Source organism: Hydra vulgaris, chromosome 13 (genome assembly GCF_038396675.1).
Source record: "Hydra vulgaris chromosome 13, alternate assembly HydraT2T_AEP".
NCBI classification, from domain to species: domain Eukaryota; kingdom Metazoa; phylum Cnidaria; class Hydrozoa; order Anthoathecata; family Hydridae; genus Hydra; species Hydra vulgaris.
In genome coordinates, this window is record NC_088932.1 from 36,435,001 (window position 1) to 36,452,500 (window position 17,500).

A 17,500-nucleotide genomic window follows, 5' to 3' on the forward strand; every position below is an offset into this window, starting at 1 on the left:
AATTAAAAAAAGTTATTTTATTATCAATAAAAATCACAAACAGTAAAATTCAGTTTTGCAATAATACCAGTAAACAAAGTTATTCTTACCTTAATTGTGTTGATTTCTGTTTTTTTTCCTTAACTATTGGGTAATGAAGTCATTTTTAAGTAATAAAAATTCACATAATTAAAACTATGTTTTAACCATTTTTTAACTATAGGCAAACTAAAATGAAATAATGACTAAAGCAGAGCTAAAAAAAATTTAAAATTTTGAAAAATATTTCTATTTAGATACCTGTTAATATATCTTAAGGATCAATAAAAAATAAAAATATATCTTTAAAACAGTCATCTGGTTATAAAACTATTGGCTATAGACCAGTTCAATTAATTAAAAGTTTCTTAACAATAAAAGATAATTGATTAAATATATCTTTCAGCTAAATGTTCTTTCAGTCAGCTGAAAGTGCTTAATAGCAAGATAACAAATGTATTTTCTACATACAGATTATTTAAAGCAATATATTTTACAATCACATACAAAGCTTAAGATCATAGACTTAATACAGAGCTTATAAACAATATAAAAAAGTATAAAAGACAAAAGATAAATACTAAAAATTATGAATAGCACATGTAATTTATAATAAGTATAAAGTAATTATAGAAACAATAACGTTAATAATAATAATAGCAACAATAATTGTATTAATAATAATCACAACAACAATAGAAATCATAATAATAATATTAACAACAATATTAACAATAATAATAATAATAATAATTATAATAATGAAAGTTATAATAATTATAATAATAATACATAACTTAGTAAATATTTAATGATTTATAAGTTAATATTACGCTAGTAAATTATTTAGTGTAATAATAAATGTGAAATTTTATAATAAGTACTTAGATAAGTTATTACAATTTATTACAATTATTATAATTTTTTACAACTGATGTTTTTTTAGATGGCTGTATATGTGGTGGAGAGAACATAAGTCCAACATGTGAGGAGTTCATAAATTCATTTGTTCCAACCTACAGTGCAGAAAGTGCAATTTCAGCAAGTGATTTTTTTGATTGCCAATATGAATTTAGTATACTTTATGTAGATTTTCCTCAAGTGTTTTACAAAAAACAGGTTGATATTTTTTTAAATTTTTTCACTTATTTTTAATATATTTTATAATTAACATACAGTTTACAGTGTGGTAATTTACTAATATTATAGATTAAACTTATAAGCAGGAAAACGAGATTTTGTTAAATTCATGTTGAGTTGTTCAAATTGCACTGAAAAATATTTTTAGGAAATTTTTTTTGTTTAACTGTGACAGAAATTTTGTTGAGACTGCAAAACTGCAAGCTATAGAATAATTTATGTGATAAATAGCATTAGAAACAGAAGCTGAGTTTATTAGGGTGCCAACAGTGAGTTAACTTGTATATCTGGGATGATGTATAAGTGCAGTCATTAGACTTTGTAGATAAGTTAGCAAAAAGGTTCTTTGCAGGGCTTTGAAATCAAGATAATCTGCAGCTAGAAATATACCCTTATTAATAAGCTTTTCCTTGATTTCTGCTATTTATCTTTAATTTTTCTAAGCCACTTTTCAATTTTAATCATTTATTTAAAAACTTGAAGTGATGTCGATTCTTTGAAGTTGTCACATCATATGGGTTTTTTAAGAGATCACCAAGATGAATTAATTCATCCCATATTTCAGAGTGCAGCAAAAATATCCAATCAACTGCAATAATTTGCTGCAGTTGATAAATTATTAATCACCCAAAATGTAGAATCCCATTTTGTGATATAAATCATCCAAAATGTAGTACTCATGAAGACTTTTTATTAATGGGCCAGTAATTAACTGGAATCCTTCACTCATTTCAAATGTTTTCAGCAAAACTCTGTTATTTACTACCGTTTTAATGATTCTTAGGTTAAGGTTAAGGTTCTTAAGGTTTTTTTATTGTTCTACTACTAGTGATAGCTAAAGAATACAAAAAAACATTGTTCAGTTTTTTTTGCTTTGAAATCTTGTGAATATGATAAAAATGGTTTAGAAGAGTATATAAAAATGTTTGTCTTCTTGTTTATTAAATTCTGTTTAAATATTTTATAAAAAATCAATGATGTTTGAAAATAATAGTAAAAACCAATTGCTTTGTTTTGGATTTAAATATTTTATATTCTGATAGCTGCGATAGTAATAATTTAATGGCGATATACTGTGGTAGTAACCCAGTACTACCTGCCTTATGCCCTGCTGCCTTGCAGGAATTGCTTTCTTTTTTATTTAATTCTGTTTAAATATTTTATAAAAAATTAGTGATGTATGAAAATAACAGTAAAAACCAATAGCTTTGTTTTGGGTTCAAACATTTTATGTTCTGATAGCTGTGATCTTTCCAAATGTCATTTCATATTGCAAACTTTTGTTTAAGTAAAGATGGTTCTCAATGAAAATATTCATCTTGGGCAGATGTTAACTGTATCCAGCTATTGTCTTGTAGGAGGCCTTCTACAAAAGACTTAAGGGATAAGCAAGATAATTCTAGCCTTGAACCCCTTCTTCATCTAGTAGGCTGGTGTAAACGTAAACCTATTTTACATTGTTTCCTGCCTAGGATGATAAATGCTGGATCTTTTGACTTTACTCATAGATTTTTGCTTGTGCCTCCTTGATAGTGGCTATGCAACTAGTCCTGTTATCTTGTAATGAGAGTACGGTTCTAAAACTCAGTTTGATGGTTTTGAGTTTGCCTGTTAGTAAGGTTTCCTAAACTCTGTGGGAGCTCTCAGAAAGGCTGCTTTTATCAACAGCTGTAAAATATCAGAATATTAACAGTGCCATATTGCGCATGAATGGTGTCCTTGTTAATGCTTTTGGTGTGCATTGTCAAAGCGACATAAGGAGCCCTAAGTTACAACTTTGGGTTAATTAACAGGGCTGAGACAACTGCATAGCTCATCGCTTGGGATATTGTGCTCTATCTGAGATATGAATGAGATGGTGTACTTTATTTATGAATGAGTTAAAATCTCTTTAAACTTAAACTATGCCCAAAGTAACCACAAATATTAAAGATTGAAAACCATTACTACTACCAAACTGTTTTAATATATCATTAACAAATATTCGTGGTTTTGGAAGGAACTTTACATCAGTTAAATCTTTTTGCTAAATTCCCCTGATTTGCTTTTTCTTTGTGAGACTAGTTTAAATTCAACTGTTCATTTTTTATCTCATTATTTATGGGTACTACCCTTTGATTCACAAAGACTCCCATTGTTAAATGCTTGGCTTGGGGGTATTTTTATGCATCAATTTACCAACTTGTCTAAAAATTAGATTTGAATCCTAATACCATTCTTTTATTCTTTTCACTTAGTACGCCTTCACTCTTACTTTTCGTTTTGTTCTTTATTATTCTTCATCTTCCCAAGACTACATTTTTTTAGATATAATTTCTGGTCAAATTGACCATGATCTTTCTCTTTACCCCTATGCTAGTATTGTTGTTATTAGTGACTAAATGGAAAACCCTAGTCACTTACCATCACTCCTTGATTTGCGTCTTGTCTCTGACCCTAGCTTGTTTTCAGTTTATCATTGTTCTCATTTAGGTGGTTCCAGGGATTATCCTTTTCTGGATATTTCCAGAATTTTGAATATTTTTTTCAAATTTTAGTTTTTAGTTCAGATATCTAAAACATTTTGTATTAGTTAATAAACAAGTTTAGGTATAAATTTTTTAGGTATAAAACAATTTTGCTAAAATCAAAATTAGGAGGAATATAAGGGAAAATATTTTCTGGATTCAAAGTTCCAAAATTCCAGATATTTTACCCAAATAATTCTCCAGATTTTTTAAATATGAGTTGGATGATCTATGGGTGGTTCTAACCATACAATGATCTCTATAAGTCTTTCACTTCTTCTTTTTAATTTTTTTTAATGATTTTTTTTGTTGTAGTCTTTGGGCTGATTTCTTTTCTCTCTCCACTGGTAAATGCACCTCTAACATCACCTCATTAATACAGGCAGGTATTTATTCCTTTTTGTCAGTTCTAAGTCAAACTTCATTCTTCTCCATGATTTTCATCTTCTAGTACAGCTGTTATACATGATTTTAATCTTTTTTTATTTTATTCAAAAGAACAACTCTCTTGAGAACACTCATTTGATTTTGCAAGAAATCGATGTAAAAAGATGCTGTCTGATGCTAAGCTCCATCATTTTCAAGTTACTGAATCTCATTCTTATCTCAGAAGTTAAGCTCTTGAGACTTATGGAAATTTTTTAAAAGTGTCATTAACAAAGGTAAGGCTAACATTCAATCTGATCTTAATACCTCTCCCAAGAAATAGGCAAAGAAATATTCTTCTAATTCCGCTCTTGAATCTTATGGCCATACTCTTCTTGCCATTCTAGACATTCAAATTATTTCAGCTTCCATTACTAAAGTCATATCTTAGATTTATTCTATTCCCAGTATCTATCTGTCTAAGATTATTGCTTCTTTTCTTATTTTTTAAAGTGTCACCATACATTTATATGATCATCATCATTCTTTTTTCCACAATGGATTTGGCTTCTTTCATTAAGGAGTAAAGCATGACTTAAAGATAGGTTAAAGACTTGACTTAAAATTCATAATAAATTTTCATATATAGAGGAAAAACATTAGCCCAAGGACCATAATAATAAAAATTACAAATAATAATTATCAAGAAACCATGATGATTTGTATTGTTTAGAAATTTATTTTGAAAAAAATTCAAAGTGATAAGTATTAAAATCACCAATTACAACAATATTGACAGTTAAAGAGGGTTCAAAATTTTTTTCAAAGAAGTTTTGTAGGAGAACAAATCTGAACAAAGAGTATAATGATCTATTGAAATGTTAAACAAACGCGCATAACAGTCAGAGGATTCATAACTGATTTCACAACAAATAGGTGAATTACTTAAGTATATGTTAGGGCCAAGCATGTCACTGTTGAATCAAAAGGATAATAGCAGATAATCAACAGATGTTGGATCTCATTACTGAGATCCAGAATCTGAGTGGTGATAAAACCGTCAAATTCAAATTAGTCTTACAAAGATTATGTAGGGTTGGTGAATTTTGCATGAAGTATGATTTAAAAGATGAAAAGTTATGGAACAATCAATATTTGTAAAAGATAGATAGGAAAAGTTTCATGTTTTTTTATCTTTAATATTTTAGCTAATACATTCATGTTTTTAATTATTAAAGAACTTTACTTTTGAATCATTAAGAATGCATGGCACACCAAACAAAAAGTTATTTAACAGCCTTGTTACTGCTCTAATTAACTTAAGTGATAACAAATTGCTCTTATATGACTTCGACTATGCACACCAAAAGCCCTGATAGGGACAAAATCCATAAGCAATATTGCACTGCTAATACTCTAATATTTTACAAATGGTAATAAAACTAACCTCTCTAAAAGCCATACTTTTACATACATACCATAGATTTCAAGAAACTTTACTAACAGCCAACTTAAACTGAATTTTAGAGCTGTACCCTCATTAGGAGATAACAGAATCAAATAGCCACTACAAAGGAGGCAGACCACAAGGGCACCCAGAAAAGCTATAAAAAGTATAAGTAGAATCTGGAAGATCCCGCATTTTTAGTAGAAAAAAAATAAAATAAATAAAACAAAGATTTTCATCTAGGCAAGCATGTTAGATCAAAAAAAAGGGTCGGGAGTTAACATAAATTTTTAAGACAATTGCTAAATGCCATTAACATCTACCCAAAATAATTATTCAGACACCATTACTAGCATTACATATATAATTTACTGATTTTAGGTTCGTTCAAATAAACAATCAATGCAACGAATAGACAATGGTGATGTAACCTTTCTTCTTGAATTTGGATCTACTGAAGCTAGGAATTCTGCAAAGCATATTACTATTAAAGTAAAACGTGAAACAAACAAACTACATAAAGATGTATTTATCAAAAGTCAGTTAAGTTTAGTGCAAAAAACAAAGGTATTTTTTTTTTCTTTCTTTTATAGTTAATAAAATTAAAGGTTTTATTTATGTTTTTAATTGAATAGGAAACCACTCACATATAATACAAAAATAAAGTTTTTATAATTTTGGTTTTAATTATTTTTTTTTGTATAAAGTAATAACATTTAACTTTTTTAAAAAAGAAATTAATATTTATTATTTCTATTTAAAAAGAAACTAATATTTATAATTAATTTATTAATTATAAATGTTAATTTCTTTTTAAATAGAAATAATATTTAATATTTCTATTTAAAAAGAAGTTAATATTTATAATTAATATGTAATTGTTTTTGTTTAACATGATACTAAAGTTAAAGTAAGAAAGTAAATCTTACAATACTTAAACCACTTTAAACATAGAAAAAGTTATATAGAAACGACTTAATACCCCGTTCATGCTGACGGTAATATAAATTAAAATTGTGTTAAATGGTCATTATTAAAAGCTATATAAAACAAGAATAAAACGATACTGCGAAGTTGTTTTGTCAATATAAAGAGCTTTAAGAATAATAAAACAACTTTGCTGTGCTGTTTTATTGCTGTTTCATACAGTTTATAACATTATCATAAAGTGCATTTATAATAAATCGCAATAAATAAAATGAATTATTCTAATTAATTAAAACAATACTGCCATAAAACTTGAAGTTTGTGCAATAACACACTTTTTTATCTATAGACCAAACGAATCAGATCAAATAAAAAAACAAAAACAAGTAAACTGAAAGAAATATTGGCTACTATGTATTTTCTAATTTATTACTTTTTAATCTAGCGTTTTATTAAAAATTTAAAAGTAATTAAGTTTTTCATTCAATTTTTAGGTTGCTGTTTTCATTCAATTTTTTTGTTTTAGTAATTTGGTTTAGTAAATCTAATTACATTTCCATAAGTTTGAGTATATGCCTAAATTTTATTTTGAAAAAAAAATATTTTGAAGAAAAGTAAATAAACTTATTCTTTTTTAATTTAAATTTTTTAAAATTCAACTTTATCACTCGTTTAATGTTTGCAATGCTTCGAATACTTTTAAAACTATTTTAAAGCAACAAAAAGTAATGACACCTTTACAAAAAGTATTTAACTATTAAAAATGTTTACAAATTAAATAAAACTTTCATCCTCAGTTGCATTGTCTTTTAAATCTGATATTGTTACTCTAGCTAAACCTATATTTTATTTTCAGGAATGATCCTCACTATGCCTCTGAGTATTACAGTATGTATGTATGTATATGTATATGTATATATATATATATATATATATATATATATATATATATATATATATATATATATATATATATATATATATATATATATATATATATGTATGTATATATATATATATATATGTATATATATATATATATACAGTATATATGTTACTGTTACCCGCAGTACCAGGAATTAGCTAAATGCTAATGTTTATAATATATTTATAAACATTAGCGTTTAAACTTCTTATAAACATTAGCATTTAGCTAATTCCTGGTACTGCGGGTAACAGTAACATATATACTATATAGCTCTAGTTTATCTATTGAGCACTCTTTCAAGTATACAATATTATACATGATAATATAAAGATATTTTCTTTATTCATATATATACACTTACGTATATATATATATAAATATATATATATATATATATATATATATATATATATATATATATATATATATATATATATATATATATATATATATATTTACATGCATAGATAAATTAATATTTAAAATACACCAACATAAAATGATAGGGGGTATAAGATAAAGAAAAAACAATTATACTTTTATGTAATAAATTAGGTGGTAATAAACTTCTCCTCAGAATTGTATTTATTATTACCGAGTTTCAGAGAGGTTCAGCACCAATATCTAGTTTATCCCATTTCTTAATCATCATTGCCATTTATGTTTTACCCTGCTATTTACATCTGCTCCATACTGCAGTAAAAAGGACTTTACTACAAACAGCCAAAACCCTAATAACACTTTTAATATCACCCAAATTTGTAAAGAACTAATATTTTTAATGAAATAATATGGATAGTGAGATATATATATATATATAATTATATTATTATATATATATATTTATATATATATACATATACATATATATATATATATATATATATATATATATATATATGTATATATATATATATATATATATATATATATATATATATATATATATATATATATATATATATATAAAAATGCTGTTAAATAAAACTTTAGTATAAACACAACACAAGTTGCTAAAATTGATACTTGTTGAACAAATAAAAACAAACCAATAAGATATAGAAATATAAGTTTGAAAAAACAACAAAACCATACAAAGTTTACAAAAAATTAACTGTCATAGATTCCTAATTCGAATGTTGCTAACTAATCAAAAAAACAGAATTTGAATGAAATATATCAACAACAATGAAAACAGGAAACAAAATTACTACAGTGAAAAGCATCAAAAACTACCTAAGAAGGTGGGGGTAGGGTGGGGGAATATATATTTATAATTACAACCTAAAACTACATTAGTACTCACATATACACATACACATATACATACATACATACATACATACATACATACATACATACATACATACATACATACATACATACATACATACATACATACATACATACATACATACATACATACATACATACATACATACATACATACATACATACATACACACATACACACACATACATACATGCATACATACATACATACATACATACATACATACATACATACCTACATACATACATACATACATACATACATACATACATACATACATACATACATACATACATACATACATACATACATACATACATACATACATACATACATACATACATACATACATACATACATACATACATACATACATACATACATACATACATTTACAAGCACATACATACACACATACATATACCAATGGTTGTCAAATTAAGTATTGAATGTACCAGTACAGTTAAGTCAAGTATTACTGGATACCAGCATAAAAATTCATCCATATACAAACCAAAAAATAGGTCACACACAAAAATAGTATTGTATGTGCAGAAAATATAAAGGATGAAATCAAAAAATTTTTTTTATTTAAAACAGTTCAAAAAAAGTTTGCCTGAGATGTTTGAGACTATATAAGCATAAGGGTGTTTTGATGTTGTGCATATATATGTACCATGAAATAATGTCTTTGTTTGCCTATAATAAGATATTCGTTGCTCACCAGCCAAAAATTCTATCCAACAGAAATAGATTAGTAATTTTGTTATATTTGGTGCAGGTAATCTTTGGTGCTTATTTTATAAAGAAGGATAATAAAAACAAAGAAAAACAAACTAAAACTGAACTAAAATAAAACAGAAAAAAAAATAAAAAAAAAATGTCTAAAATAAAACATAGATTTATTTTAAAGAAAAAAAGCTTATACACAAATCACAGTCAACAGTAATTTTATCATATATACACCTTCCTTAGTTAAAACAACTGCTGGCTCCCAAATGGAAAGTGGTAAATGTATCAATAAATATAATGGTCTCTGCGCAAGGTCATCACATATGGCGGTTGTCTTTTTTTAACCGTTGACAAAAAAAGGAAATCAAGAAAGAAAATCAAAAATAGTCAATTGTTAAAATAAAGAACTTAAAAGTATCAAAAGAAAATCAAAAATAGTCAATTGTTAAAATAAAGAATTTAAAAGTATCAAAAGAAAATCAAAAATAGTCAATTGTTAAAATAAAGAATTTAAAAGTATCAAAAGAAAATGAAGAGTAAAAATAAACAAGTCATATTATAAACAAAGAAACACTTAAAAAGGAAATACTTAAAACTAACACTTTAAAAAAAAAAAAAAAAGGAAATTTTAACCATTTGCACCAAGTTGCTACCAACTTTTCTACACCTTTTTTTTTGCCGAAAATAACAAAAAATTATTTTTTTTTAATTTTTTTATTTTGTAGAAGTTTTGGTGTTTGCATTTTCGTTTTGTAGTTTTAGCTTTCATTTTGTATTTTTTGTGTTTTGCCTTTTTGTTTGCGTAAAGTTTGTAATTATTTGCGCTGTTGTTGCTAATTATTTTTATTGTTGTTCGCTGTTTCTCTATTTTACTAATTTTTCTACACCTTTTTTTTTCCCCAAAATAACTAAAGATTGTTTTTATTTTTAATTTATTCTTTTGATTAAATGTAGAAGTTTTTGTTTTTGGATTTTCATTTTGTAGCTTTTGTGTTTTGGCTTTTCGTAAGCGTAAGGTTTGTTTTTATTTGTGCTGTTGCTAATTGTTTTTATTTTTGTTTGCTGTTGTTATTAATTGAGTGTTTTCATATTTTTTGTCTTATTTTTTATTTTATTATAGCTTTATCATCATTATTATTATTTTTAAATTAATTTAACTTACACATCCTTTTATTTATTATTATTTTTTTTGTTTGTTTATTTTATTTAGGTGTCACTCCAATGACTAGTTTTCAACTATGTGAGTGGTACCTAACCTAATTTTGTAAAATTATAAAAAACTTGTAATTTTTCAATTTTTGGTTGAATAAATGGATAAAAAAAAGAAATAATAATAATTTATTTATCCAGGTATAACCACCTTTTTTCTTTTCCTTACTAAAAGTTTTTAAGCCATTTGCCCTTATTGAAATACAACAGACCTGATGTCATCTGTTGTTAAATTTTATAGCCTTGCTTCTGTGTCAAGAATAACATCAGTTAGTTCTTCTTTTTTTTTTTCTTAAAAAGTCTTACAACTTTTACTACTCATGCAGATCTCTGAACTCAGTGATCCAATCTGTGTTGGCAAATTGAGTCTCTGTTTAAAGCAAATTCATCAATGTTCTGTTCCAAACTGTCAACAGTTTTTGCTATAACAAAAATAGTCTGACACTTTTGTTTGATTTAGAGCTGTTTCAAGTTCTGGAGTAATTACAGTTTTTTGCCCACACTTTTTGGTGTCTGGAATGCCATGCCTTTAACAGCCCTCACTCTCATTGTCCTCAGTTTCTTTTTACTATTTTCATCTGAGCTGTTTTTAAAACCAGATAAAATAAGTTCAGCTGTAGCTACTAACTGTTTCATTTGATCTGCTCACTGTCTCCTGGCCAAAATTTGTTCCTCATTTTCTGAAAACCTTTCCTCCATAGCAGCAATCACTTTATCTACACTAGCCATTGACTTTCTTCCTCCTTTTTTTCACTGGGTTAGCAAGAAATCCTTATCTTCTTGTAATACTGATATCATAGTATCAGCATAAGCGACATCAGATCATTGGCATGAGTGGCGTCAAAAAAGTCTTCTAACCTGGAGACACTGCCAATTCTCTTGTAAGTTGAGTCAATGATGTTCAAATGTCTACTCAAGCTTGTTTGTGCAGTTTTGATCTCTCATAGAGATTGTCGTTTTCTTCCAAAACTTTGCTTTTTCTATGATGGTAGCTGCCGAAGATTGTCTAATTGTTTTCTTTAGTTCAAGTTAGTAATGTAGGAAGAATCTAAATGCTATACAAAATGGTGGCAACTTGCTGCCTGTTAATTTAGTTACAAAGCTAACTAAAAGATATAGCTCGGTTTGAGATCATATTGTTTTTGCTATAGATGACATTTTCAGTTGAAATTAAATCTGTAAAAAATAATGGAAATTATTTTTTTCCTTTATTTTGAAAGAAAAAAAAAGACCATTTTGTTACCGTGAATTTTAATAAAAGTTATTTTGACCAATTATACCATAACAATCCAATTTATTTATTTTTATGTCTGTCTATATATTTATTTATTTACTATTTAGACTTAAAACATTTAGAATAACAGTCATTCAACTCACCAATGGGTGATCATCAAGGGTAAAACGGGTAAGAATCAAGAACTATCTCTAGTCATAAGGATAGTTCTTAATTCTTATCCATAACCTAGTCATATCAATTATCAAAAAAAAGTAATAAAAATATCACTCAAACAGATTTAAACTATTCACTCACTGTGTACTACCTGCCTTACTGATCATGCTAAACCCGTATTTATTGAGTGTAAACCTGTATTGTATTGAGTGTAAAAATAAACTAAGAAAGTAACAACTAAAACCAAAAGATGTGTACGGAAGTGTTAAGACTAATTGCATGTTTGTAAGTATATATATATACATTCACACACTATATAGATATTACTATATACTAATAATAGATATTAAATCTGAATATGAAAGTTATCTGATTTTATTGTCATATCTTCTTTATTGCAATCATCAGCTAAGATTTTAAACTGTGATTATTTACAATTTTGCCAAGTGCACTAAAACTGCATTTTATTCTGCTTTTAAAATGAATATCAGGTTAAAAATCACAGGAAAATACCTATAAAACAATAAAATTTCATAGTCAATAGGTCTTCAACAGTCACTGATTTTGCATTGCTTACAGAACAGTTGAAAGAACTTTAAATTAATCTAATTTTATGAGGTAAAACTAAAACGAAGTTATATTAAAAACCAAGTTGGTCTGCGACATTAATATAAAAATGTTAAAGTACTTCTAAATCTAAAGATAAATTTCATAATCTAATTACTGTTACATCCGAACTTACTGCTAAATAAGATCACCGAGGAGGCATAGAGCATAAAAAATTCTATTTCTCTCAAACTCATTTTTCAAAATGTTTGTCAAATACTAAACTTTTTTAAAATTGTTTTTTTAGTTATTTTATACAAATTGATATAAAAGAGATTGATAATTTGAGATTGATTAAGATAAAGGATAACTTAATATTATGTTTTTACTATTTAGAGTTTTAAAGAGTTTTTGTTGTTTTTTTCTCGAAATTTTTAAAGAAGTTTGAAGAAATTTTTTTTGAAAAAAAATATTTTTTATACTTATCAGCACTGTTTTGTAAGTTTTTACATTTAATTTTACATAAAATTTCCTGTAAGTATGTTTATATGTAATACATATAAAGTAAGTATTATGTTTATGAATTTTACCTGTGTGGATGTATGTTTGTGTCTGAATGCTCTTACGTTTAAAAATGAATATTACAAAACTAATACAAAAATTGTCACCTCCTCTGCCCAAAGTTTTACTTATTTCCACTCAATTATTTTCCAAAAGTAAAATTTATGTTGTGAAAATGTCTTATAAAAAAAAAAAATCTTTTGGTTTTTATCCTAGGTCTCTATTAGTTAATTAAATATAAATCGAAATCATTAGACATGATTTAAATAAACCCTTTTACAACATTGTCCTATTCAAGTAGTCAAAAGTAGACTTTTTTTTTAATTTAAATATTATTACTGTTAACAAGTTTATTTTTTTTTTTATTCAAATACAATATTTTTATTTTTCATAACTGAAAGTTGAACAATAATTTGAATAATTGTTATTAAATCAGCTTGTTTAAATTAATTTAATTAAATTTTGCAGAAAAAAAAATTTTTGTATTGTTCCTTGTCTAATCAAGATTTTGATTTTGTTTTTTTTTTGTTAAAGATGGTTAAATTTTTTTTGCATATAGTTTCTCGTAAAAATAAATTTGGATTCTGTATATGAGGTGGATAACTTTAAAGTTTACGAACTGGATAAAAGTGTGCGCGATGATCGAAAAAAATTTCATCTTGAAGTTGAAGTATACTTTGATAATAACAAAACATTTAAGCAAAATACTCATAGCTTTGTTTTAATTGGAAGAAAAAGATCTCAAAGTAAGTGTTTTAATTTTATTTTGGTGTATAAAAAATATAAACTAACCATATATAAGTAACCATATATATATATATATATATATATATATATATATATATATATATATATATATATATATATATATATATATATATATATATATATATATATATATATAGTTCTATAGTTTGTTGACTTTAGGAAGAGCGGAAGGAAAAAAGTGATTCTTACGCCAACACATACGTCACTTTTAATTACTTTTGACTTTCGTCCAACATTTCCGTGTTGGACGAAAGTAAAAACCATTAATTTAATTACAAATTAATCGTTTTTTAAAAAAACCACAAAAACGCTAATTTAACTGACCAGAATGTTTTTAAAAACATTCTGAATGTTTTTATAACATTTTGAATGTTTTTAACAATATAAACAATGTTTTTATTTTTATTTTTTTTAATAAAATGTTTTTTTTTTTATTTTTTTTAATAAAATGTTTTTATTTTTATTTTTTTTACTGTAAATCATGCGCGGAGTGTTGCTACATCGACTATCTTATAGCCTGACTCGCAAGGGAGTGCTGCTACATCGACTGACAAATAGCCTGACTCACAAGGGAGTGCTGCTACATCGACTGACAAATAGCCTGACTCACAAGGGAGTGCTGCTACATCGACTGACAAATAGCCTGACCCGCAAGGGAGTGCTGCTACATCGACTGAGGGTTTGGTTGGGGCAGGCAGTCTATCATTATTAAAAAAAAAAAATTCCGGTCTTGCATTTTAATTTTTACTTTTTGTCAACAAAATATCGAAAAAACTTTCGGACAACATCTAAGGGTTCTATATATATATATATATATATATATATATATATATATATATATACATTTTATATGTGTATATAAATATATATATAGATATGTATATATATAAATAAGGTTGAAAAATGAGGTTGGCATTTTACCAACCTTAAAATGTTAGAGGTTGGCATCAGGTTGGTAAAAAAAGTTTTGTACAAAGATTTTACCATAAATAATAGAAACAAGGTCAGAGATTTTTTGCTGACCTAAAACACTTCTAGGTCAGCAGTTAGGTCGGCATTGCCAAATACTGACCCTAATTCTGAGGGCTGTATGTATATGTACGTATATATATATATATATATATATATATATATATATATATATATATATATATATATATATATATATATATATATATATATATTATATATATATATATATATATATATATATATATATATATATATATATATGTGTATATACATATATATATATATATATATATATATATATATATATATATATATATATATGTATATATGTATATATATATACATATATATATATGTATATATATATGCGGTAGTGGTGTAGTGGTAGTGCGCTCGCTTCATAAACGAGAGGTTCCGAGTTCGATCCCCACCACGTCCCTGGTAGTACCGCGCTCAACTTGTTTCTCCGCGCAGCGACCTTGTTCGTCAAGGTTCCTGTTTCGGAGTTATAGAGTTGAGAGAGGGTAACCACAATTAAGTAGCCTCCTCATCTGTAGTGGCCTTCTGGGCCTTGGGGAGGTGAAATAACAAAAAAAATAATATATATATATATATATATATAAACAGCCCTCAGAACTAGGGTCAGCATTTAGCAATGCTGACCTAACTGCTGACCTAAAAGTTTTTAATATAGTACATGGCTGATGATTGCCGTATAGACATGAAATTTATAGTTCAATGAAAAGCTGTTTTTTCTCTATGTAAATAAAAATATACATATGCGGTAGTGGTGTAGTGGAAAAGCGCTCGCTTCATAAGCGAGAGGTTCCGAGTTCGATCCCCACCATGTCCCTGGTAGTACCGCGCATAACTTGTTTCTTCACGCAGCAGCCTTGTTTGTCAAGGGTTGTGTTTTGGAGTTATAGAGTTGAGAGAGGGTTATAACCACTATTAAGTAGCCTCCTCATCTGTAGTGGCCTTCTTGACCTTGAGGAGGTGAATAAAAAAATAAAAATAGAAAAATAAAAAACATATATATACTGCTCTATTTAAAAAGCTGCTTACTTTCTTTATTATTGAGTATTCTTAACCAAAATAGAGTTTTATATTATTATTGTAATGCAACATTAAAAATCAATCGATATATATATATATATATATATATATATATATATATATATATATATATATATATATATATATATATATATATATATATATAACTATTAATATAATTTTAACCAATACAATGAAAAATGTATGTCAAACAAAATCTCAACTTCAAAAAAAATTTTTTTATATATTTCTTTAAAGGTTTGTAAGAAATTAGTACAAAATATATTTAACACTAGAGGCCTTTCAATGTTTCATCAATAGTGTTAGTTTAAGTGCTGTTATGTACAAATTTATTTATTTTTTGTTACAAAAGTATTTTTTAATCAATTAATGTATTGTTGCTATTAGTTACCATTGTCTAATATTTTTTAAAACAGGAAGTGTTAGTTAAAAGTATCATGCTTTTGTTTATGCAAATGACTTTCATAAGATAATAAATTTTTATCACTTTTAAGTTCCAGAAATACAAAAAGCTGGAAAAATGGTTCCATTATTTTTTTATTTATACGTTGGCAACCATATACATGATTGTCAAACCTGTCTGTTGAATGGCCAGTTCTGCAACTTGAAATAGCCGTGTGACATGGTGCCCCGTCCTGCATAAAGGTTTTTTTCACCTGGACTAAACCATTCTGCCAATTGTGACAACAATCTTTGTTCTAGGACATTTTTATATTGTAACTGATTCATTATTCCCTCTACAATATAGAGCCTTCCCGTTCCCCTTTCACATATCACTGACCAGATCATCACAGAGGTGGGGGGTTTAACAGTTTGAATGATGCAGTCCAATAAGTATTTTTCCCCCTTTTTTTTTTTTACATGTTGAGCCTTTTTTGTTAAAACTTGGAAAGTACTCTCGTCGCTAAAGCATACCTTAAAATATTATACGAGGATTGTTAAGTGAGTATTTAAAGTTTGGTGTAGTGAAGTGGATATTTTATAAACATCTAAATTAATTTTACCAATTTCAAATCATTTTCTGTTAAATTCCTATACTTTTTTGCACCATTTTGGTGTTAGTTTAGGCTTTTTAGCTGGACGTCGTGAAATGTAACCAAGATCGTGTAGGCGACATTGAACCGTTCTCTTTGACAATTTGACTCCAGATTGGTCCAGCTTAAGAAAACAATATTTTTACTGATTTTAATAAATATTTTGACGGAAACCTAGTAAACGAATTCAAAACTCTAGTAATAAAACTTATCAAGTGTACAGCAAAAAAATTATAATTAAGATGACATCATACAAAATGGCTGTCAAAAGTGACAGTGTTGCCAGTAGCATAAAAAAAGCACTGATTTTAGGAGTTAAAACGTTATTTTAAACAAAAGATTAACTTTCAATAATGAATTTTTACTCTTCATATGAAAAAAATGAGATTAAACTTCAAAATGATCAAAATTCATAGTGGCCATAATAAATTGTCACACGACTGTATATATATATATATGTATATATATATATATATATATATATATATATATATATATATATATATATATATATATATATATATATATATATATATATATAAATACACATGTATATATCTATATCTATATATATATACATACAT

General features: G+C 26.4%; 1 protein-coding gene across 2 annotated transcripts in view; it reads left to right on the plus strand.

Moving 5' to 3' along the window:
* The window catches only part of LOC101240970 (uncharacterized), an 89,095-nt gene that overhangs the window by 24,354 nt on the left and 47,241 nt on the right, over window positions 1–17,500 (plus strand). For both annotated transcript variants that reach the window (XM_065816637.1, XM_065816636.1), the window contains exons 3-5: window positions 965–1,137; window positions 5,860–6,045; window positions 13,625–13,811. In XM_065816637.1, the coding sequence (XP_065672709.1) occupies window positions 965–1,137; window positions 5,860–6,045; window positions 13,625–13,811 (546 nt within the window). The remainder of the gene's footprint in view (window positions 1–964; window positions 1,138–5,859; window positions 6,046–13,624; window positions 13,812–17,500) is intronic.